Source organism: Bactrocera oleae, chromosome 5 (genome assembly GCF_042242935.1).
Source record: "Bactrocera oleae isolate idBacOlea1 chromosome 5, idBacOlea1, whole genome shotgun sequence".
Lineage (NCBI taxonomy): Eukaryota > Metazoa > Arthropoda > Insecta > Diptera > Tephritidae > Bactrocera > Bactrocera oleae.
The window spans coordinates 2,330,222-2,354,028 of NC_091539.1; the positions used below are offsets into that span (position 1 = coordinate 2,330,222).

The 23,807-nt window shown below is 34.1% G+C and overlaps 1 protein-coding gene across 1 annotated transcript in view; it reads left to right on the top strand.

Annotated features, from left to right (window-relative positions):
- Window positions 1–23,807, top strand: part of Lgr4 (Leucine-rich repeat-containing G protein-coupled receptor 4) — a 57,629-nt gene that overhangs the window by 32,554 nt on the left and 1,268 nt on the right. The window contains exons 8-17 of the mRNA XM_014237534.3: window positions 4,341–4,412; window positions 4,860–4,931; window positions 7,925–8,065; window positions 8,870–8,941; window positions 14,026–14,169; window positions 14,424–14,540; window positions 17,274–17,509; window positions 17,914–18,028; window positions 20,913–21,057; window positions 22,843–22,997. Of these exons, the coding sequence (XP_014093009.2) occupies window positions 4,341–4,412; window positions 4,860–4,931; window positions 7,925–8,065; window positions 8,870–8,941; window positions 14,026–14,169; window positions 14,424–14,540; window positions 17,274–17,509; window positions 17,914–18,028; window positions 20,913–21,057; window positions 22,843–22,997 (1,269 nt within the window). The remainder of the gene's footprint in view (window positions 1–4,340; window positions 4,413–4,859; window positions 4,932–7,924; window positions 8,066–8,869; window positions 8,942–14,025; window positions 14,170–14,423; window positions 14,541–17,273; window positions 17,510–17,913; window positions 18,029–20,912; window positions 21,058–22,842; window positions 22,998–23,807) is intronic.

Below are 23,807 nucleotides of genomic sequence, written 5' to 3' on the forward strand. Positions count from 1 at the left end.
CCGTAAAATAGTGCCTTTGCATACACTCTATTAATCATTTCTTTACTTTTGCAAGTTGTTTCTTTCATTTTGTGCGCTTGTCATTTTAATGACACACAAGCGCACAACTTAAATGGTAATTATGCGTGAAATATGTGTCCTTTTGGCATTTACAACGTTGCACGCTCTAACAGATAGCGACACAACCACACGCATACAAGTTTGCGGTTTAAATATCAAAAGTACGGCGACCACATACCAACGCTGTATATGTTGTGTATACGCCACGACGCACGCGAAACTTGACTTCACATTTTAACAAGCGCGGCAACACCGGCACTGGCTCTGTTGTTGTGTCAATAATATTGTTGTTGTACAATATTTATGGTTAATTAATAAAAAGTGTGCCACAAAGTGGTGTAAACGCTTAATTAGTGAAAAGTTACGTATACGACATGGCGCAGCGCGCTAGTAAAACACAAGAAAGTGTGTGTGCGCTGCTGCAAATATGACATTTCACAGATAACACTATAAAATTACGCCGTCTCTGACTTAAGTTGCAGCGAATGTGTGGCATTTAAGTGAAACGAGTGCAAAGCAAGCGTGTGGTCCAACACTTTTCATTGCAAAAAAAAAAAAATACTACACGTGACATGAAATATTTGCACAATATCGTGTGCTATACATAGGTTGGTCTTGTATTTTTGTGCAATTGCATAAACGACGACAGTGTTTTGCATATAAATGTCCATTATAAGCCATTTAAGCGCCAACTAAACGCACTAGCTGCCAGTAAAATGCTTGCTAACTCAAATTCTCTGCACATAAATGTTGCCGGACTTGATTACTAAGCCTGGCTTTATCCTGCGCTGCATTTCTGTGTGCAATAATATGTCTGTACCATATAAATTGCACTCTTGTTGCCGTCTACGTGGTGTCGCCTGTCTTTTATACAACGCATTTGCCATACTTCAGCTCTGCAACTACGCCTGCAATTTCAATTACGCACATACATACACATTCGTAGTTGTTGCTGCTGTGTTTCGCCGGCCATTTCCGTAGTCATAAATGTCAGGCACACATATTGTAGCCAGAAATATATGATTTCCAAGCAACTTGTGTTCTGCGTTGTACAAAAGTATTGCTGTAATTTGCATTTTTCTTTGCTTTTCTGTATTTTTCTTTAATAGCGACCGTTTTGTGTTGATTTTAGCATAGCCTTGCGCTTTATTGGTTTGCGTATGCTTAGCATATGCAGATAATTTGCATTAATGCGGCTCACTTAAGCAAATTAGATGCTTGTTTTGCTGTTTTTTTTCAAATTTGCGGTATCTATAAAGGGTGATTCAATTTGTACAGTGAAAAAGCTTTGTATTTTGGAGCTGCCAACAATGTGTCCGTTAGAAGTATCTGAGAAAAACCAAATTTACTAACGGTGCTAAATTAAGAAAAAACTGAACTTCTTCAGTTATTTTGTTAAACATATGTTAATTTTTATAGACTGAAGAGGGTATATTATTGTAAGTTTACCACGAAGTTTGTAATACCCAGGCGCAATATATATATATATATTAGGGTGGAGCGAATACAATTTTTTTTTGCTTAGGCTGATGGTAAAATTTGTAGATATAAAAAAAAATTTTTTTTTAGGGGGAAAAAAATCTGAAATATAGAGGCTCACTTTTAAAGTAAATTTCGAGTTAACATTTTTATTTCGTAAAAAATGTTTGATAAGTGTTCTAGAAGCTGCGGAGAGTTCTCTTTCTGGCCAAGTTATCAACTTAAAAAAATTTTTTGTGGTTACTATTAGAGTTTTAAAAAAAAGTCTTAACGACAAGCATTAAAATAAAATTTAAGTCTAAAACCGTCAAATTCGATGATCTTTATATAAATGTGAAGAGTTTAAATCAAAAAAAAAATTTTTTTGTCCAAAATAAATTTTAACTCGAAATTTATTTTAAATGAGTTTAAAGTGGGCCGCCTCTTGATGTTAAAAAATGATTTTTTTTCCCAAAAATCTTCTTTTTTTATAATTTACAAATTTTACACTCAGGCTAAGCAAAAAAAAATTTTTTTTTTCGCTCCACCCTAATATATATACATATATGATCAGCACGACGAACTGCATCACTTTAGCTATATCCACTTGACTCTCCGTTTGTCTGCATATAACCGCAGTGGTCACTCAGTTTTTGTGATATTGCAAATTGAAATTTTGCGCACCTACTTTTCTCCGCAAGAAGCTGCTTATTTGTCTTTCTCGGAAGCGCCGTTATCGAACCAGTGTAGTATATAGCTAACATACAAACTGACCAGTCAAAATCAAACACTTGCATAGTCAACTTTTTTATTTTATTTTTTATTTAACAAGTTATCTTCACGAAATTTTAGTTCACTCCAGCAGTAAGCAAAGATTTTTTGTTGCAGATTTTCCTTAAAGGTTTCTCAAAGAGTCGCCATAATCTCAAATTTTCTATAGCTATCTTTCCTGCTGCCAATAATTTCTATCATACAAGTTGGTATGAGTGACATACTTTGTTATAAAAAAAACTTTTAGTGCCGCGAAATCTTGCTGATTGTGTCTAAGTTCTCGCGCTTTCTCAACTATCATAAAAATTCAGAATTTGTACCAAAAATCGTCTAACTCATGTTAAAACTTTAGCTCTACAAATACAAACTAAACGAAAGAAGATTCTGTACCGTTAATAGCGCACGTGCTTCTACAGGAAATCTCATGTGACTTTACTTTTAATTTCTATTTGTGGCAACTTTTATTTAGCATCACACAAATTAGCATAATCGTGAAAGAAAAACTTTCCATAAATGCTAATAAAAAACTCATTATTACTTGGAGAAGTTGTCAACTTCCCTTCTTAATATTATATTACATATTTTGTCACGCAAATTGCATGTGTGTCACTCATACGCACCGTTGCACCGACTTTACATGGCAGTATAAACTGCACGCGCCTCAAGATATGCAATATAAAAGGCGAAATATAGTAACTGAGTGTCCCCATTGTAACTGCAGTCGTCAGCTCCACACACACACACACACACATACATACAAACGCAAATACCGTCATTGTAGCGCTGGGCGTGACGAGTAAATAACACGCTTTACTTTACAGATTCCTGCACAAAGAACACACAATTTGCCTAAATCATAATTATAATGGCCTGTCATACTTGTAATTTGCTAGTCAACTTGCTTGAATACAATAAAATTGCCGCAACAAAGCTGGAGATTTTGCAAATTTGTTGTTGTGGCTGCAGTTATGAACTTAATTTTGGGGAAATAGTGTCGTCGGCTTTACTTGTTTGCACCGGATTCGTGCTGCAGTGAAAGTTCGACGGTTGGCAATGGGTGGCTCTTCGGCCACAAGCAGCCGGTGCTATTGTTTGGCGCGCCATTGTTGTGCGGTTTAGTTTATGAACTTGCAACGCCAAGCTGCACTTACTTGTATATGAGAGCGGGTGGGAATGACGCATATTTTTTTTGGCACAAACTTGCTGCGTTTTTGTTGTTGTGTTTCACAAACTTGTTTAAAATAACTTTGCAGCGTCACTGTGGGCTAAATTTTTATTTCCGTTAATTTTGTTGCATAATTGAATAAAATAATAATTGAATGAAAGTATTGCTGCAGAGGAAAGTGTTTAAGGCTTGCCAACTTTTTAAGAAGAATAATTTAATAATATTTATAAGACAACACATGCTTTACAAAAGGTACTTGAGTAGTAGGTTAAAAACCTTTTGGAACTTCTTTAATGATAGTGTTGCCAACTGTTTCAAAAAATATATTTTTATATTGTATTATAAGGGTTTAAGATAAAATGTTTCACAATTACTTGTTAGGAAAACTTATAGCTGAAAATATTTTTGAGCAGTGTTGCCACTTATTTAATTTAATTATTAAATAAAATTGTAAAAGTAAATTAAATATAGCCATATATTCAGCAAACAAAACAGATTAAATGACATATTTTTGTAAGAGTTGCCACCTGGTTAAAATTATTTACTTACTTATTTTTATTATACAATAATATATAATTTAAAATATGTATTTCACAATAATTTTTTAAGAAAACTTATAGTTGCAAATATTTTTGCGCAGTGTTGCCACTTCTTTAATTTTATTATTAAATCAAATTGCAAAAATAAATGAAAAATAGCTATATATTCAGCAAACAAAACAGTTCGGATGACATATTTTTGTAAGTGTTGCCACCTGTTTAAAAAATTATGTTTATTAATTTGTATTATATAAGTTTAATTTAAAATATTTCACAGAATAATTTTTCAATATATTTTTTTTGTGAATAATCTAAAATTTAAATAATAAATGTTGTCTCGGTTTCAGCATTCTTTCGGGCAATCGCATTAACGAACTGCATAACTACGATTTTCAACATTTGGAGGGTTTGACTGAGTTGTAAGTATAAATATTGTCAACAAAGTGTACATATCCACATACACTTAGTGGCTTTCTTAAAAGAAGTTACTAGCAGAAAAGTCAAAAAGTCATGCTAAATTAAAACCATTCATGAACATTCAAAGGCTCTTGCATATTTATCAAATACTTTCAGAAGATTAAAGTAACTACGCATAAAATTATACACAGAAGCACATACACAACCATTAAGGCAAACAACTTAGCTTGACATGATTTCCATGAAGACAAATTGTACTGGAATTGCTATTAATCATTTTATTTCGATATTCTTAGCTTGAAGTACCGTAGGCAGTTACAAAGCATACCTTTACCTATATGTATATACGAGTATACATATATACATGACTACTCATGATGACTTATAGAATTTAGAAGAATCGCAAGTTTCTTTGAGTTAACTTTTTATTTATTATTGTGTGTTTGCAGAGACCTTCGCGGCAATCGTATTGAAACCTTTGAAGCGGATGTGTTTGGCATGCTGCAGAGTCTGGAAGTGCTGTAAGTGAGAGCGGATTATCAGATATATAATAAAAAGTTTAGTTTAAACGTTAGGGGTGTGGGCAGGAAATAGAGAAAATGTAATATCTAGCAAGTACCTTAAGTATTCATTACATTGAAGAGTAAATAGGCAGGGAGATTTGGTGGTAAGTATAGGAAAAGTTTATTTTATTTAAAATTAGTTTGAGTTTACAAAATTTTTCTTTTGTCTAAAATTTTTACTCAAAATTGTTTTTTTTGTCTAATATTTACCGTTAAAAATTTTCTTTTCAACAATTATACACAAATTTATTTATTTCTGGAAGCATATAGAACTTTATTATTATTGCAAAAAACACAAAAACAATTTTGTTTGAGGTTTATTTATTAAAGAAATTGTTTTTCTGATAAACGTTATTTTTTATATTACTTTTTTTTTAAATATTTTTTCTTTTTATTATTGCAAAAAAACAGTTTTATTAAAAATATCTTTTATGGTTGACCAAAATATTTTGCTTTTTTTTAAATAATTTTTTTTGTTTTTTGCTATAAATTATAATTAATTTTGTTTATAAATTATAGTTTTTTTTTAAAATAATTTTTTTTTGTTTTTTGCTATAAACTATAATTAATTTTGTTTTATTTTTTATTATTGTAATTTCCTCTATTTTTTATATACAATAAATTATAGTTTTTATAAATATTTTCCTTTTATACAATTTTTTATTTTTTTTTTAAAATAGGTAAAATTTTTTATATAAATTTTTTTTAATTTAAACTAAAATTTAAAAATTTCAAAAATGTTTTGTGATAAAATTAAAAAAAAAAATTCAGTAGTGTCATCCGACAAAAATGTTGCAATACTGTTGCTTTTGTTCAAATATACATATGTATATGTTATTTCACACATTTTTTTTTGGTGAAAGCATTAAAAATGTTATTATTCTTGCAGAAACGAAACAAACAATTGGAAATCGTTTTTATTTAGTTTAGCCAAATATTTTGTTTTTATTAAATTATGTGCATATTTATTTAATTATTATTTTTTTTTTAAACTTAATTACTGTTTTCAGAATTTTTCTTGCACTAAGTAAATTTTTCAAATTTTCAAAACCACATTTTATGAAAAAAAAATATTCAAATATTTGTCAGCAACCAAAAATTATTGAACACCTTTGCTTGTATTCAAATATGTCAACAACTGACTCGACCATACGCGTGAACATATTGAAAGAATCAATTTATGAAGCGCTAATGGTTTGTACTTATTTTTGATTGATTGATGATATGGTAAGTGAAAGCATTACTCAAACCGGCTTGCCTGCTTTCAGGCGCAACAAAATGTATGAATATGCGATATCAAAGCGCGAACTCATGGTAGTGTTTGTAAAAGCAAAAACAATAGCAAAAATAAAAATAAAAGCTCAAAAATATGTTGTACAAAATGTCCGCTACACTTAAATGTTGAAAAGTGTAAATTAAGTGTCCCTTTTTTACTTTATGTACTTTGTGTCCACGATTATCAACGCAAACGTGACCTTTTCCAGTCAAATAAATTTAATGTCGCTGCTAAATTACCGTTAGTGACGCACAAAAATTGAGTATTGATTGTTAAATGTTCGGTATGTAAGCGCCAAAGACGTGAGGCTTGTTGTGCTCAATGAGCGAATGGGTGCGTCATCGGCCCACATGGCGTATACGCAACAGGGAAGTCTGTGCTTATGCATAATTTGAAAATAGTCATTTATTTGCACAAAAGATTAATTGCGTTTGCACGCCAACGAAATTTGTTACTTTAAATTATTTATTTTATTTAGTTCTACAAAATTTAAAAACTTCCTGCAATGGAAAAATTTGTGAGAGGAGATACGGCCGCAAACATTTTAATACATTTGAAAGCAGAAAAGAAACGGGAGTAAAATTTTTTGAACTAAATAATTAAATTTTTATTTCAAGAGCTATATTTCAATACAGCGTTGCCAGGTATTTAAATTTTGCGTAATCTTTCTTTTATGATTATATTTTATTGAAGTGAATTCAAGTAAGCGGATTAAAAATGAAAAACAACGGTATTAGAAGTTACCAAATGAAACGAAAATAAGAAAAAAATATTAACCACGGTTGCACCGACGATTAATACCTTTCACAGGTGCTTTGCTTATAGCGTAAGAGTGTGTCAAATGAGCATTATCTGGATTTTGTGCGGTCAATCTGTATGGCAGCTATATGCTATAGTGGTTCGATCTGAACAATTTGTTCGGAGATTATACCTTGAACTAAAGCAATATTCTGTAGCAAATTTCGTGAAGATATCTTTTGAAATGAAAAAGTTTTCCATACAAGCACTGAATTTCGATCGTTCAATTTGTATGACAGCTATATGCTATATTAGTTCGATTTGAACAATTTCTTAGAATATTATAGCGCTGGCTCGAAAAATTATTCAGGCCAAATTTCGTGAAGATATCTTTTGAAATGAAAAAGTTTTCCATACAAGCACTTGATTTTGCTCGTTCAGTTTGTAGTGGTTTGATATCGGCCTTCCGAGTAAGAAGAGGACGCGTGTAAATTTTCAGATCGATTTTCAAATTATTGTTAAGGTTAGGGTATAACTTAAGGATTATATTATAATTGGGATAGGGGATAGGTGGTAGGAATTTAGTTTGGGTTAAGTTAATGTTAAGGTAAAAGTTGGCATACAATTTTTATTGTATTTGAGCAAAAGCCTTTTTCTAACTACATAGTGTTAAGTTTAATTATATATAGTTAAAGTTATGTTATGGTTAAGTTCAAAATGTTAAGCTTAAAGTTAACTACGTAATTAAGTATTTTAGATATGTTTTCTTGCTGAAAATTTCGAATAATCTTTAGAAGTAAATACATTTTTTTCTTATAGTTGAAGCTTTTTGTTATTTAGTACTTAATTAAACCATTTTTGTAAACTAAGTGCACAAACATTTGCTTAACTTTTCAGTAATGCACTTATCAGTTTCACATGTTTTCACATTTCACAGTTACCTCAATGAGAATCACATTCATCAGATCTGCCCGGGCATGTTCCCGGTGCTCACAAGGCTGCACACTTTATCGCTGGCGCACAATTGCATCGCCGACATCGAACGGAACTCGTTTACATTCCCGCGGTTATTGCATTTGTGAGTATATATATATGTATATAAGGGTGTGTGTGTTTGTGCGAGTTTGCATAAATATTATTTAACAGCTACGGGTGAAAGTTACGCCAGATATGGTGCGCGTATACGTGTGTGAGTGTGAGCTAGGTTGCGGGTGTGATTGGGCGCGACTGAAAGCGGATTAAAGCGAAATAGCTCACTTAAGTACACAAAGCTTCAAATTTGCGTACGCATATTATAACAAGCATTACAGTTGTAGCTGTGTGTGCGCTTATGCTCACGCTCCGACACATATGCAAATGCGCATTTCAACTTCTAAAATATTTTGCCATATACATATGACCCTCATTCGTTGGGTTATGCGCGCATATAACGGTGTACTTGCACTTAAATATAAGTGAAACATATGTTCTAGCGCATATTTCAACTTTATTCAGTTGATGGCTGTTTGGCTAACAAACACACACAGCTGTTAGCGGAAATTCACACACAAATGCTTGAGTATTGATATGTGCCAGACGGAAGCATGGCAATCGGCAAATGTTGTTGTAAATTCAATGCAGTTGTTGTTATAAAATTGTAAACACAAGAAAAGCGCATAGTTACGTAACGGTATGCACACATAGCTCAGCTTGCAGCTAACAATTTGGCTGTGTATCAAATTTGCTCAAAAGAAAAACCCATTAAAACACAAATTTAATTTCTAATAAATTTAGATTTTTTTATCGGCAATATTTTGTTTATATTTTACCTTACAGAAGTCTTTTATTGTATTATCTACAAATATTACACACATTTTCTTTTGTTCCATTTTTTTCTTTGCAGATTTTTAGCCGGTAATCGTCTGTCAGTACTGCGCGCAAGCACTTTTTGCCCAGTTCGGCTGCTGCAAGGACTGTGAGTATGCATTTGAAGTACTTTTGTATAATTACTTAGTCATTTGCACAAAACTTGTGTTATTGTTTAAGCGCAGAGAACACTGTATAAAGTGTTTTTGCTCCTGAGCGTGATTTATGACTTTAGCTAATGCTTCTTCCGCAGATGTTGATGACAGAAATTAACCTCAATTAAGCTTAAATTGTATGACGTATTAAATTGTATGACGCATATTGAGGTTAGATTAAGGTTAAGATTTTCCTTGGTGTTGAAATTGGTGTTAAAATTGAAGTTGAAATTCTGGTTGAAGTTAAGGTTGAGCATGATATTGAGGTTGAAATGGAAGTTGGAGATGAAATACAAGTCGATGTTGATGTTGAGGTTGAATATCAGGTTGAAGTTGAGGTTGAAATTGCAGTAGAAATTTAGACTGATGTTGTTGCTGATGTTCAGGTCGAAATTGCCTTTGAAATTTATTTGAAGTTGAAGTTGAAATTGAAATTAAAATGGAAGTTGAAATTCATGTGGATGTTGATGTTGAGGTGGAAGTTGAAATTCAAGTTGATGATGATGTTGAAGTTGAGGTTGAAGTTTAAATTGAAATAAAAATTCAATGTGTTGGTGCTGTTGAGGTTAAAATTGAAGTTAAAGTAAAAATTCAAGTCGATGTTGAAATTCAGGTTGAAGTTGAGGTTGAAATTAAAGTTGAAATTCAGGTTGAAGTAGACATTGAAATTGATTTTTAAATAAAGGTTAATGTTTGAGTTGAGGTTGAGGTAGAAATTGAAGTTGATGTTGAAATTCAGGTTGAAGTTGAGAGTGAAATTGATGTTGAAATTTAGGCTGATGTTGTTACTGATATTCAGGGCGAAATTGACTTTGAAATTTATTTTGATATTGTAGTTAAAATTGAAATTGAAATTCAAGTTGATGCTGATGTTGACGTAAAGGTTGAAATTGAGGTTTGAGAATAGATTTAACAGTAATTAAGCGTACAGTTTAGATTAATCGTACAGCAGAAAACAAATGTATAAATTTTCTAAATGCCTTAAGAAGGAAGAAACCGTTTCATAGCAAAAATATTTGTTGAATAACAGGCAAGTTTAAATAGGCTCTTAATGAGATTTATTTGTGGAATTTCGAGTACGGCAAATTGACACGCTCTTGTATCAATGTGACGCTATGTTTGTTGTCCATTAGGAAATGAAATTGATATCTATATATGTATGTGCCTATGTGTACATGTACAGATATCCCAAGCAAACGTCTTAGATGCCTGCATGTTACTTGGATAAAGCTGAAATTCAATTTGAGCTATTTTCATTTATTTGATCTTATAGTTTTTTATGTCTTATTTGTAGTCAATGAGTGTAAACGACACTTTCAGTCCGAATTATTTTATGCGCTTTCGAGGTTTTTAGTTGCAGGCCATTAGCGATGAAATCTGATAGCAGCAATAGGCTGAAGAAAAACATTTTGAGCTGGAAGCTTAATTCGCTCATTTGTGTTTAAAGCATTTGGTTTAAAGGTGGGCATACAAATTGCAAGCAAAAAGAAACAAAACGAAAATTTTTTGCAAAAATGTTAGATATTTAAAATATTCGAAATAAATATATCTATGATTTATTTGAAATTGAAACTCCATGCATGTATGCATGTGCTTTCGCCACATACAAAACAACTGCATGACTTAATAAGTGCTCTGTGGCGTATACGCAACCTGCGTATTGTCACCTATCCACTGTGTGACACACTTGCTACGTAATCTACAGTAAATGCCAAAGCGTAATCGACTAAAGCAAATGCAGAAACTTGCGTTACAAATGTATTTTGCAATTCTTATCTGCGTTAGCTTTAAAGCATAGTTGCAGGCGCCTTACCCCATACAACTACATAGTGCTCAGGCGAACTGACGCCAAATTTTTTATAATTTAAGTGCACATTTCTTGTTTTTGTATTAATACGCATACTCAAGCGCGTTTGGCGAGACATTAAGTGCTAAGAAAATTGAAGCTGGTATTCGTAAGGTCAAAGGCGTCGCAGTGTTAGTGTGCGTGTAATGCAGATCAATGTTATCAGCTCATCAATGTCAATAGAATTGGAAAAACGCACCGCAAATGCTGGCTGATGACCGTTACTATGAAAATATTGGCGCTAAGATAAAAGAAAATAAATAAAAAGGAACGTTAAAGGATACAAAAAAAAAAAAAAAAAAAGCTGCGAAAAGTATATTTCACGAAAACCACAGTTCAACAGCTGAGGGTCACATAAACAACTGATAGCTTAGCAAATGTTTATTTGGCAGCTTATGCTTTGAGCCTTTGCCACCTTGTTTTAGCTCTGTGTGTTTGATATATATATTTAATGGGGGCTCGCTTTGGTTGGGGCAGCTGCTGTAGATTGATAAGCTGTTGCCGCATGATATTTATTCGCTGCTATCATAGCCTAGCTTAGTTTTATGTGGTTGGATACCGTTTGACTGGATTTTTACGCTTTTCTTTTGGCAATCATGCCGCTAATAGGCAATCAATAGCAAATTGGATTTCGCAGATTACATTTAGCCAAGGCGGAGTCAAGAGGGCGTAAAATTGAAGTAAATAAAATACACATAACTGCTTACATAAAATAAATATTATGAAATATTGCGATTTTTTTTTGTATTTATATAAACAAGCTTGTGGTTTGTTTGCTGCTTTTTTGTTTGCAAGCGCACGTCTAAGTGTTAGAAAATTTCAGATTTATCGCAGCTGTTTCATATTTATTGTTTATTTTTTCCTTAAAGCTGCTGAAATTCATTGAGCTGCAAACGTTGCTGAAAGGCTCTTGAAGCACATTTTCTTAACATTTAGCTCGCCTTTTTTATACTCTTGCAACATGTTGCTACAGCGCATAATAGTTTTGTGCAGCTAACGGTTGTTTGCAGCACCTAAAACTAAGCGAGATAGATATGGATTTATGTATATATGTAAAGAAACAGAATAACGAGACGAGTGGAAATCCGGATGTCTGTCTGTCTATCCGTCTGTCCGTCTACCTGTGCAAGCTATAATTTGAGTAAAAATTGAGATATCGTAAAAAATTTTGGTACGAGTGTTTCCTGGCAAAACAATGAGGACGAGTTCGTGGATGGGCGTAATCGGACCACTGCCACGCCCACAAAACGCAATTAAGCGAAAATCTTTAATATCTAAAATTGCGATAAATCAATAAATAAATACGCCAGGGACTTTAAATTTTACAACCCAGATGACACAAAAGTGGTTCATAGGATCCTGGGTCAAAATTGTAGGATGGTCGTGACACTGCCCACCTTTCGGTGAAAAGCCATAACTCAAAACGTACTCGACAGATATCAACCAAATTTGGTTTGTAATATTATTTTAACATTTATATATTTAGGTGCGAAAATGGTTGAGATCGAACTACAACCACGCCTACTTTCCATATGACACAATTTTAAATTTCAACTGATTTTTTCGCTTACCAGTATGCAATTAAGCATCAATGAATGTATCGGCATAAAACTTTGCACGAATAGTGCCTTTGAAATGCGCCACCTTATTACCAAAAATTGCCTAAATCGTACTTGAACTATTTAAGCTCCCAGATACCAAATATGTGGACGCCAGTGCCTACAGCGAACATTTTAGCGAATATATCGGTTAATCTATGAGATATATTACAGAAATTCGAAAAGTATCGTTTTCTGCTAATAATATGTCTGTATGTCAAAAATGGGTTGTATCGGTCCAATAATTCCTTTAGCCCCCATATACCTATTAGTATGATTTTTGAGCTACTTGCTGACTTTATATCGCATATATCGGCAAATAAGTAAGACACTACCTTAGCAAAATTTACGGTACATATAATATTGGGTGTAATATAGTTTAATGTCGAAAATATGTGAAATCGGTTCACAAATTACCCAAACTTCTATATATAATATTACATATATTGATTTGATGAAGGTATTTCTTTGGTTTTGATGCTGGCAAGTTGCAAGTGTATGAAATGTGCGTTTGCACTCGAACTTGGCGCTTCCTTACTTGTTTATTTTATTTTTTATTTGCTATTCAATTGCGACATGTTGCACGTGACTTGGTGTGTGCACCTGGGACGCTTGCTAACAATTGTTGACCATCTATTCGTTTTTCTACTAGCTTAAACGGCTCTCTGTGTACTGTCACTTCAAATATGTATGTAGCTCGTAACCTTTACATAAGTATTTCAGCTTTTGGCTCGCTGAATCCACGTATATATGCGAACTGGTCCGTTGTTTTTTGAGTTATCGACCTGAAATCTTGCACACATATTTTTCTTCCTTAGTAGCTGCTTATTTGTCAAAATACTCGATTTCGGATTACTATAGCATATAGCTGCCATACAAATTGAACGATCGGAATCAAGTACTTGTATGGAAAACTCTTTCATTTGACGAGGTATCTTCACAAAATTTGGCATCAGTTATTGTCTAATTTAATCTCCGAAGAAATTGTATAGATCGGATGACTATAGCATATAGCTGCCATATAAACTGAACGAACAAAATCAAGATACAGATATTTTTATACCCTTTTACACTATAAGAAACGCACCTGTGACGGGTATTTTATTTTTTTTCTTGTTTCGTCTTTATTTTGCTCTTACAGTTCTAGAAATATTCTGTAAATATTCTGCATTTAAGATTTTTTCACATTTTCTTCTTCCAAAGCATTTGCTAGACACGTTTTTGACGGTATTTTTTCTATCGATACTGCAATCTTTCGTTTACAAACACATAACAAAAGCGTCAGTCGTGTCACATAGCCTTCGTATAGCTTCTCTCCGCTGTGAGTTTCTATATTTTTAAAATTTTTCTTTCATGTGGAATTTCTCTCGTTTTGAAAGCACTTGCTGGTCGTGGCGTTGAATGTCATGCATTGCCATATACTGGTTTAAATTCGTATATGTATTAGTATTTATATGCATAAACTAGACGACTAAGGTTAGCTTGTAGCTGATAGTCTGTAGCTTTAGTCCAATGATTTTCCTTTCCAGCGATTTCTGTTTTGCCAGCATAATCTACATTTCTTTACCCGTTTTAACGCTCTCTTTTCCACCAGCCACCTGAACGACAACCGCTTGGCGCACTTTGAGTTGCACGCCTTCGATTGTATGCAGAATCTCACATCGCTGCTGCTGACGGGCAATGCATTCAAGACATTGGATCCGCGTGTCTTGCAGAATCTAACCAATTTGAATTATATGTGAGTAAAGCCATATAATATACCGAGTGTATGTATATGTAGAGTAGCTGCGTGCGTGTGCGCAAATACAACGCCTTAGCAGCTTATATGCTCGGCCAAGCTGATCAGGCGTTCACTTAATGCGCCACACGCCCTGCCGCTGTGCAAATGTTGACTGCTTACGCGGTTTCATTCCTCAATGCCACAGCCATTGATGCCAGTTTTGCTTTTTTTCTTCTTCATGCATATCCGTATCTCTATTTACTTTGTTGCAGTTACTTCTCGTGGTTCCATTTGTGCCGCGCTGCGCTGCATGTGCGCGTCTGCGAGCCGCGTGGCGATGGCATTAGCAGCACTTATCACTTGTTGGATAATCAAATATTGCGCGGCAGGTAAGTGTAGCACCGAGTGCATATTTACGGTTATTTTAAGAATATATTGAGTAATTGAAAATGCATAAAGGCGTAGTGGGTTTAACTGTCGACGAATTGCAGCACTTCAAGAAAGTGGGTTAGAAGCTTTGAGATAAAAAGTCCTTCATGCGTTTCATGGACAACCCGAAGTGCCTTTTTAGTATGATAGCTGTACATTTAAATTGACGTGCCACTACTAATAGAAGCTTTATTGTAATAATTTTTTCGCAAGTTAGCTCTACTTTATTATGTATTTAAAAACCTTTGCGAGGTATAAGAAATAAAGCTAGGTTCCTAACCAATTAAGCGCAGTTTAAATGATGTTTTTGTAGCATACCTTTAGGCTGCATACACTACTACTTCCCGCTGGCAAACGCCACAAAAATAGCAACCACAATTTACCAGCAGCTTGCTGTAATTCTCAAAAGATTTATATATTTTATTTTTGAAATAGCAGTGACTTTTCTAGTGAAAAGGAATTAATCACTACTATTTCAACAGTAAGTATTTCCTTGCCGGTTGCTGCAATTCTCAAAAGGCTTATATATATATATATTTTTAATATTCATGACTTTTGTAGCGAAAAGTTTGGATTATTTAACTGAAGTAGATTCAGTATAATCTTTATTAACAGTTAGATCCACATGCCAAAAGCCAAGAATAGCTATTATTTGAGTTTAGTTGACAGACACAATGAGCGTTCATTTGGGTAATAAAAAAAGGTAAACAATTTTTTTTTTTGTATAATTTTAGCTACGGAAGCCTTTAAGTAAGTCTAATGAACTAAAGGCGTGTACATATTTTGTTTAAATCGACTACCAAATAGTTAGCAAGTTTCAGTCTTGCAGAACATGCGTAGGTTGCGTTCAGTACGCATGTTTTGGAGACACCTGAATTAGAGTGGCAAAAGTGCCTAGGTTTTAGCGGAGAAGATTTTGAAAAATAATAAAGCGATTTTCGATGATTAAGATTTGTTGTTGTTCTCTAATCACGAAATGTAAAAGGCAACCCTCGTAAAATTTTAGTTGTTTTTAGTTTAAAGCAAACCAACCTGCTGAAAACTTCTGGGCACGGAAATTTCAGTTACTGTTTTTTTGCTTTCTTTCCATACTTCGCATAAACTTTTTGCTCATTGAACACGTTGACTTTTTATCTTTTTCCATTAACGAAAAATCTCAATGATATTTGAGTTGTAGTTATAGGTATATATAAAGGTATAAAGCTAAAGCAATCACATTTAGAGTTGGAAGCTTCGAGTTTACTAAATTGATATTACTATGCGCATCTTTATATGTATGTATATATATACATATATATATATTAGGGTGGAGCGAAAAGAAAAAATATTTTTTTGCTCATCGTGAGGGTAAAATTTGTAGATTATAAAAAAATTAAATTTTTGAAAAAAAAATTTGTAGATTATAAAAAAATTAAATTTTAGAAATTTTTTTTTTTTTACATCTATAAGCGGCCCACTCACTTTTAAAGTAAATTACGAGTTAAAATTATTATTTCGTAAAATTTTTTTGATAAGTTTTCTTGAAGCTGTAGAGAGTCCTCTTTCTGGCCAATTAAAAGTTATCAACTTAAAAAAATATTTTGTGGTCATTATTGGAGTTTTAAAATAAAGTCTTAAACGTCAACATGCTTTCCTTATATGTTAAAATAAATTTTGAGTCAAAAACCGTCAAACTTTTTTATCCAAAATGCGCCTCTAGATGTTAAATTTTTTTTTCCAAAAATGTTTTTTTTTTAATCTAAAAATTTTACAAAACAAAAAAAAAATTGTTCGCTGTACTTTAATATATTATATATGTATATATAATATATATATATATAAATGACTGAGTTAGTGTATATATAATATATATATATTATATATGTATATAGTACAGAAATTTGTTTTGCATTCGCTGCTGCCAAGCTAATGGAAATAAACTTCTTGTAGGTTATTCATACGCCATGGCAGCCAAAACAAATATGTTCTGATTCACTTTTTTCTGAAAGTTAAATAGGCGCCTAACGTTTTTAGCCTGCAAATTAGCTAATGAAAGTATTTGCAGCACTTTTCCGCCAAAAAAGTTATGATAAAAAAGGCAACAAGCGCTAAGTTACAGCTAAAGCAGTGCTGCCGCCAAACACGTACGCGCAACAAAAGGAAAATATGAACTAAATGTAACTGAACGCTAAGCAGTTAGTTTGTTAGCTGAGCAACAACAGCGACAACAAGGGTGCGTACGCATATCTTCCGCCTTTCGCACGTGCTACGTTGAGCTATTTGCCAGCTGTTGACTGCCAAAGTGCCAGGCAAATAAGCGGGACAACAGACAACAAGCGAAAAATTGTGTTTTCAAACTAAAAGTTTCGCGGACGTGTTGTAAATTTTCAACGTAGCAAAAACTTTGCTTAGGACAAACAAAAGATTTATTCGGTTTTTTGTTTTCCTATAATTTTTGTTATTATTTGATGATTTGCTGCATGAAAAGTTTATGCGGCGCGCAGCTGGCGTTTGGTAAAGTGAAAGTTAAAGCGCTATAAGTTCAGTAACTACAACTGTATTAAATGTTAAGGCCTTTTCGTTATGAAGTGTGCCTTAAGGCGAAGTTTGACTTTAGTCGCCAGTCTATAAAGTAAAAATTAAATACTTTAATAACAATATAGACAATGATACTTGCAATTTTATAACTTTTTATCTGCTTTGTGCGTTGACAGTGTGTGGGTAATGGCTTTTGTCGCAACCGTTGGCAATCTACTCGTGCTGCTCGGTCGCTACTTTTACAAATCGCGCAGCAATGTGGAGCACTCTTTATATCTGCGTCATTTGGCCGCCAGCGACTTCCTCATGGGCATCTACTTAACGATAATTGCTTGTGCGGATATTAAATTTCGCGGCAAATACATAATCTATGATGAGTTATGGCGTCAAAGTGTTTGGTGTGATTTCTCGGGTGAGTATATACGAAGTGTGCTGCGTGTGTGTTGGCCAATTTTAAAAGCGCGAAAAAGTTGTGTAATGAAAAAAATAAATAAAAAATGCCACTAAATGACGAAAATGTAAAAAAATATTAAATTAGTAAAAAACTTAATATCTTAAATATAAAGCATAATACACAAAAAATTATATTAAGACAAAAAGTGCAAAATTTTAGCTCAATTGCCCACAACAGTCAACTATCACTCACACCTAAATGCGCACATACAAATGCAAATGCATTGACAGCATATCAAATTGTCAATTGAAGTTTCGTGCACAATATTGTGCTCCTATTGTTTGCATTTGTGTGTTACGCTTTATTTTTGTCACTGCTGTTTACACTTTTACTGCTTTTTTCTGCCCTTTCTGCCCTTGCAGGCTTTCTCAGCACATTCAGCTGTCAATCATCGACTTTGTTGCTAACATTGGTTACATGGGATCGCCTGATGTCAGTGACACGTCCTCTAAAGCCGCGCGATAGCGGTAAAACGCGGTAAGTAAACAATAAATCAGTAATACGGCGAAGAAGCGCAAAATGAGAAATTGTATGTAGACCATGTGTCCAAATGCAAATTGCTCTTGCGCATTGTTGCCAACAAGTTGGGGTAGCCATTTGTGTATTGCTGACAATTTTCCAGACTCAAGAAAATTATATTTAAAAAATGCTCCACCGAGCACTTACTAAAAATTTAAAATATATTAAAATTATTCTGTGTAATATTTTAAGGCTCTCTGACGCTTGTCTTGACAACTTGACGTTTCTTGCTGAGAAAAGTTCTGTTTCTAAAATAAAAAAAAATAAAAATAGGATTTGGAGATTGTAATATTGCCGAAGGCATTTAAGCATGCCAAATTTCGTGAAGATATCTCGTCAAATCAAAAAGTTTTCCATGCAAGCACTTGACTTTGATCGTTCAGTTTGTATGGCAGCTATATGCTGTAGTGGTCCGATATCGGCGATTCCGACAAATGAGCAGTTTCATTTGGGATTTTTGATCGATGTCTCAAAAACTGAGTGTCTAACAGCGTATATACAGACGGACTTATAGAGGGTCAGTCAGATGTTGACCATTTATATTTATATGTATTTTATAGGATCTCCAACGTTTTCTTCTGTGTGCAACAAACTTCACAGCAAACTGAAAATATTCTCTTCAGGTTTGATACCTCTGAGTTTTGATACCCTGAAGCAAACACCGAAGTTTGCGGTATAAAATTTTTTTTTAACATATTCCAATTACTTTAGGGTTGAGTCTATAAGAAGTAGCTATACTCATTGTATATAATTGGTTTGCTAATAAATCTGATAATCGGCGTAGAGTTAGATAATAATATCCAAATATTTCGGAAGAATACTATCTAGCTGAAGATCCTTGTTCTAAAAAATCCGAATTTGTAGCGGTTACGTAGACCCGATCGTCGTAAGAACTCTGCATCATCTGAAATTTAAACAGTTTGGGTATACCAGAAACGTTTTGTTTCGGTTATATAGAGGTCGCCACTATCGGTTTGGGCTCAGCTTTGCAAAATCGTTTATAAATTAGCTCATGATTACAGCGCTTATATGAGGACAAATCTAGCCTAGGCTCGTGAAAATTAAAAGAATGCGAAAAATTGTACTATCTGTTTATGGATCTGTCTTACAACTTCATTGAAATTTCTTAAATCATTCAAAAAAGGCTTTTTGATAATGCTGCATTGATGAGACTCACAGACAGGCCACTGTGGCTGGCGAGTTTTCTCAATTCTGTCTTTCTATACAGCTCAGAATTGAGTAAGTTTACGAGATCAGTTGACAGCGCTCTTAAAATCTGCGAAAGGTAATTCTGCTCGAAATTTTTTTAGCAATGCATGTTTGCGAAGAGTCAACTCAAGCGCGGACACTTAAAAACATAGTGAGCAGGTGAAGCCTTTACTTGCTGAAAATGTATATTTGCCAATGTCTTGCAAGGACCTTGCGCTGCAATGACTTCTGCTGTATTTTCAATTAAATTTTAGCTTGTAAACGTTGCAGCAAGTTTTCTGCCAACTCCTTTAACAGCTCGAAGCAATTTCTAACAGCTTATGCATATCCCTCATATTTATATATTATTTGTTATTGTTTGCCCAAGGTTCGAAGCCGCAGCCTTAAACCAAGCAATAACTCCACACACTACATACATTCTCAAATACGCACGGCCAAGCGTTCAGTGCGCTTTGCATAAATAAAACGTGACTCTTGGCGACAGCGGTGTGATGTGGCATGGAGCGCTCGTGTGGCTCGAGTTCTGCTGGTCACCCGCTTTTTCTGCAATGACCCTTCAAGTGTCTGGCATGACTTTATTGCAAGACAGTTGGCTGTGCGTCTGTTTGCCCGACAGACTGCGTGGGTTGCTTGTTGGCTGGTTCACTGCCCCCAAATGTTGCTGTTTGCTTATAAAATTTGAGCTTTCACGAAAGTAACTTCTAGACTGCGAAGAGCTGGTCACGCGCGGGTGGCATTTTATTATTTCTCACTGAATTTAGTGCGATTTTTTAGAACTGCATTATTTTTTTTTCTTTTTATTACTCTCACTCTTGGCCTGCCTTCATTTGCCTTGCATTTGCCGATACATTAAATCATTAATTTTTTATGTTGCCAAGACGGCACGTTTTTCAAGAGCTTGACACACATAAGAATTGCATGATGTTCGTGGCTTTTACCAGTAGAGCGTGAAAAGAGTTTTGCTGCGAATGAAATAGTTTTCAAGTTACCTTAAATTGTCATAACCGGTAACAATGGGATAACTGACCAAGTGTTCTGGGTCGAGTGATATCCTGTGATATTTTTGTGCATCAACTTGGCTGGCGCCAAGAGATTAGAAAGATGGAAATGTGCTGTGGACTAAATGATGATGTGGGAATATTACGAAAATTCTTTAGTTTCCACTGCTGAGCCTTCACCAAGATGCTTCAGATCGTAGGACAATATGTAAAACGTCTTGTCACATATCTATGAAAGTCTCAACCTAATTAAAGCTCAGGTAAGGACTTCACGTGAACCAAAATAATATATTCTATCCAGAATACTATATTCTGTCCAGTCTATGGACAACGGAACAGTTTCAGAACAGACAACAGAAAGTACTCACATATCTCTTGTTAAAGGTATCGGGTACAAATTTTGAGTATAGAGCTTTCAAAACCAGGCCCTCCTTATATTATTGCTATATTTGTTCAACGATCCACTTGCTTTGACTGCTTGCGCTTGCTTTGGCAGGTCATACAATTTTTTTTTAAACCTATTTTCTTTCTGCAGATAAATCTATTATTCCATTTATCAATTTGCTTTCTGCTCACTAGTTTTCAATCAACTTTTTATACGTTTTTACTTAAACAATTTCTTTTTTTATTTACAGCATCGTTTTTCGTCTTGTGCTGCTATGGGGTATGTCCTTCGTTCTTGCCGCTTTACCTTTTCTGCCGATAAAATATTTCGATGGCCATTTTTATGGCACTAACGGTGTTTGTCTGTCACTGCACATACACGATCCATTTGCAAAGGTGAGTGAGTGGGAAAAGTAAAGAAAGTATAGCTACATAGAAAATACAATGTAGAATGTAGCTGGCAAATAATTGAGTAAACACCCAGTAAACAAAACTTTTTCGAAAATTAGAAAAAAATTATACGAACTATTAGCCTAATTGTAGGCAACGCTTTATTAATATATAATATAATGACTGGTAGGAATTATATAGAACTAGTTACATATTGTGGAGCGTTAGTGAGTTGTGTTGTGTTGCGAACATTCATATTGTAAAAAGCTCAGCTTGAAAGAATTGGCCTTATCAGTTGACGCTTTTGTTATGGTTGAGTTAAATACCAAACGTTTTTAGAGTAAAAAACCAAAAATTTCAAAATATTGCGAGCATAATTATTTTGAGAATTTTAAGCGAGTAACTTTCATATAAAACGATATTTTAGCGCCTAAATACTTTTGAATAAAATGAATCAGTTTGGCGTTGAGATTAGACTTAGCATTCGTTCCGGTTTGGCCGGAACAGTCCGGATTCCGAGTTAAGCGGTCTGGGCTTAGAAATTAAAAAAAAAACAAGAATGAGTTGAATAAAAATTTTTTACGCTGACTAAAAAAACCGTCCCGGATTTTGCCAGGACAAATATGGTCATCTAAGATTAGACTGAAGTATTTTGGAATATTATTTGTCGAATTTTGTTAAGAGACTGCCGAGTAAAATTTTATATAAGTGAAATTTTACAAAGCAAGATTTTGTAGAATATTATAGCTCATTTCTTTGAATGAAGCAAACGCAAAGTCTGTCGAGCATAAAGTGCGAGCCGTTAGAGGGTTAAAACATGTTAAAGCATTTTTCTTGCGATAATTGTACTATATTTTTGGCGGTTGCTTGCGCTTTTATTATATTTTATAAAATTATTACTTTTAAATCGTTTTGTTGAGCATGTGTCTATACTAGCAGGTGGTATATGTCTCGGCTAAAATTAATATACCTTTAAATTATTTCAAATATGTTTAATAGTAGGCTATTTACTAGTGGCATTTTATTTATTTTTTTTAAGCGCTCATTTACAGGGTTGCATTGGTTTCATCGAGCAAAAAACCTATTTTCAATCATTTTTTTTCATATACAAAATTAAATATTTTATTCAAACATTTTATTTTATTCCGAAGCTCCATATTTGATAAAGATTTTGTGAAATTTTTAAAGGAAAATATTCACAACTCGCTCAATACGACTTCATTTCCGGCAGACTTTAAGTGCCTTTGCGCTGATAAATGTAGGCTACTTTAGCTTTTACAATTTTATACAATTTCATTTTACTTTGCAGCTAACTGCTTTAAGCGTTCTTTAGTAGAGGGTGTGTGACTTGGCTAAAATCACATTAGTTGACTCTTCGCCTAATTGTAGGCAACATTACTTTATTATTTACAATTTTATATGCAACATTTTAAGATTTTCGCAAATTCGTTCAATTTGTGTTTGCTGGTTAAATCTATTGCATATAGCGCTACATATTTTTTTTACATTCATTAAAGCGTTGAGTTCGTGTAAATAAAAAATTGCGCTACGTAAGCAGCCGTCGCAGGCAATTTGTTTACGCAATTTGTTATTTTTGTCGCACTTTGTAAATTGCATTTCGAGTTTTTCTACAATACTTTTATTGCTACAAAGTTTTGATTTTTTAAAAATAGCATTGTTATGCGTCGCCATTTATTTACATGAATGCATACTACCATATTATTTCTAACTTCACTCATCCTTGAATTATTACGCCAATAATTTGATTATTGTGATTTATGGCTTACACAGGGCTGGGAGTACTCGGCGTTGCTGTTTATACTCATCAACACCGTCTCGCTGATTTTCATATCGAACTCGTACATACGCATGCTGCAGGCGATACGCGACTCGGGTGGCGGCATGCGCAGCACGCTGAGTGGACGTGAGAATGTCGTGGCTACGCGGTAAGTGATCTCTATTTGTTTTGCTGTCGCTTGTTGTTTACCTTTTTACTTGTTGGTATGAGTGGCAGAGCGGCCAATGTAGGGGGGGAGGGGGGTGGGTGGGTATGGTGTACAACCAAAAACTAATGAGCGTTGATAGAAAAGGCATTAAATTCGATGGCCAGCGATTGATGAAATGTTTTTGCGGATTAGTTACATTGCCGAGGCAAATAGCAGCAAATGAGTTAATGCTGCGACTTTTGTTTTCGTTTTACAAAATTTACAAGTTAATATATTTCGTTGCCGCAAACCGTTCCGCCAGCTTCAAACAGTGGAGGGCAGTCTAATTGTAGCGCATAACTGGCTTTTCATGCCTCTTGGCGCTTATTCAGCTGAAAAACACGTTGGCTGAATAGCCTGCTGAATTTGTAAGCAGTTCATGTTTTGCTGTTGTGATTTATTAGAAATTTGTTATGCTTAAATTCAGCTAATATGCTTTAAGTGAAACCGTACGTTATTGGTATTCGACCCGCGGTGTAAGTCAGAGACCTTACAGTGACTTGTCTTTTTTTGAAATTTTAGGCTGTATGTACGCCTCGAATAGCGGAATATAACTTACTAAGTAACTTCTACGCTTTAGTCTGAAACTTAAAAGCACATTGGTTTATATCGTAAAGCAGAGATTTGAGTGCCTTTCTGCAGTCTAACAGCTGCTCAAAAAAGTAAATCCCTAGTTTGTATCTGGCTTAAAATTCGTTCGGACCACTATTTGTTAAATAATTTGGCAACCCTTAAAGCTCTTGGTGCTTGTAGTTGTTTTGCAAAATGCTA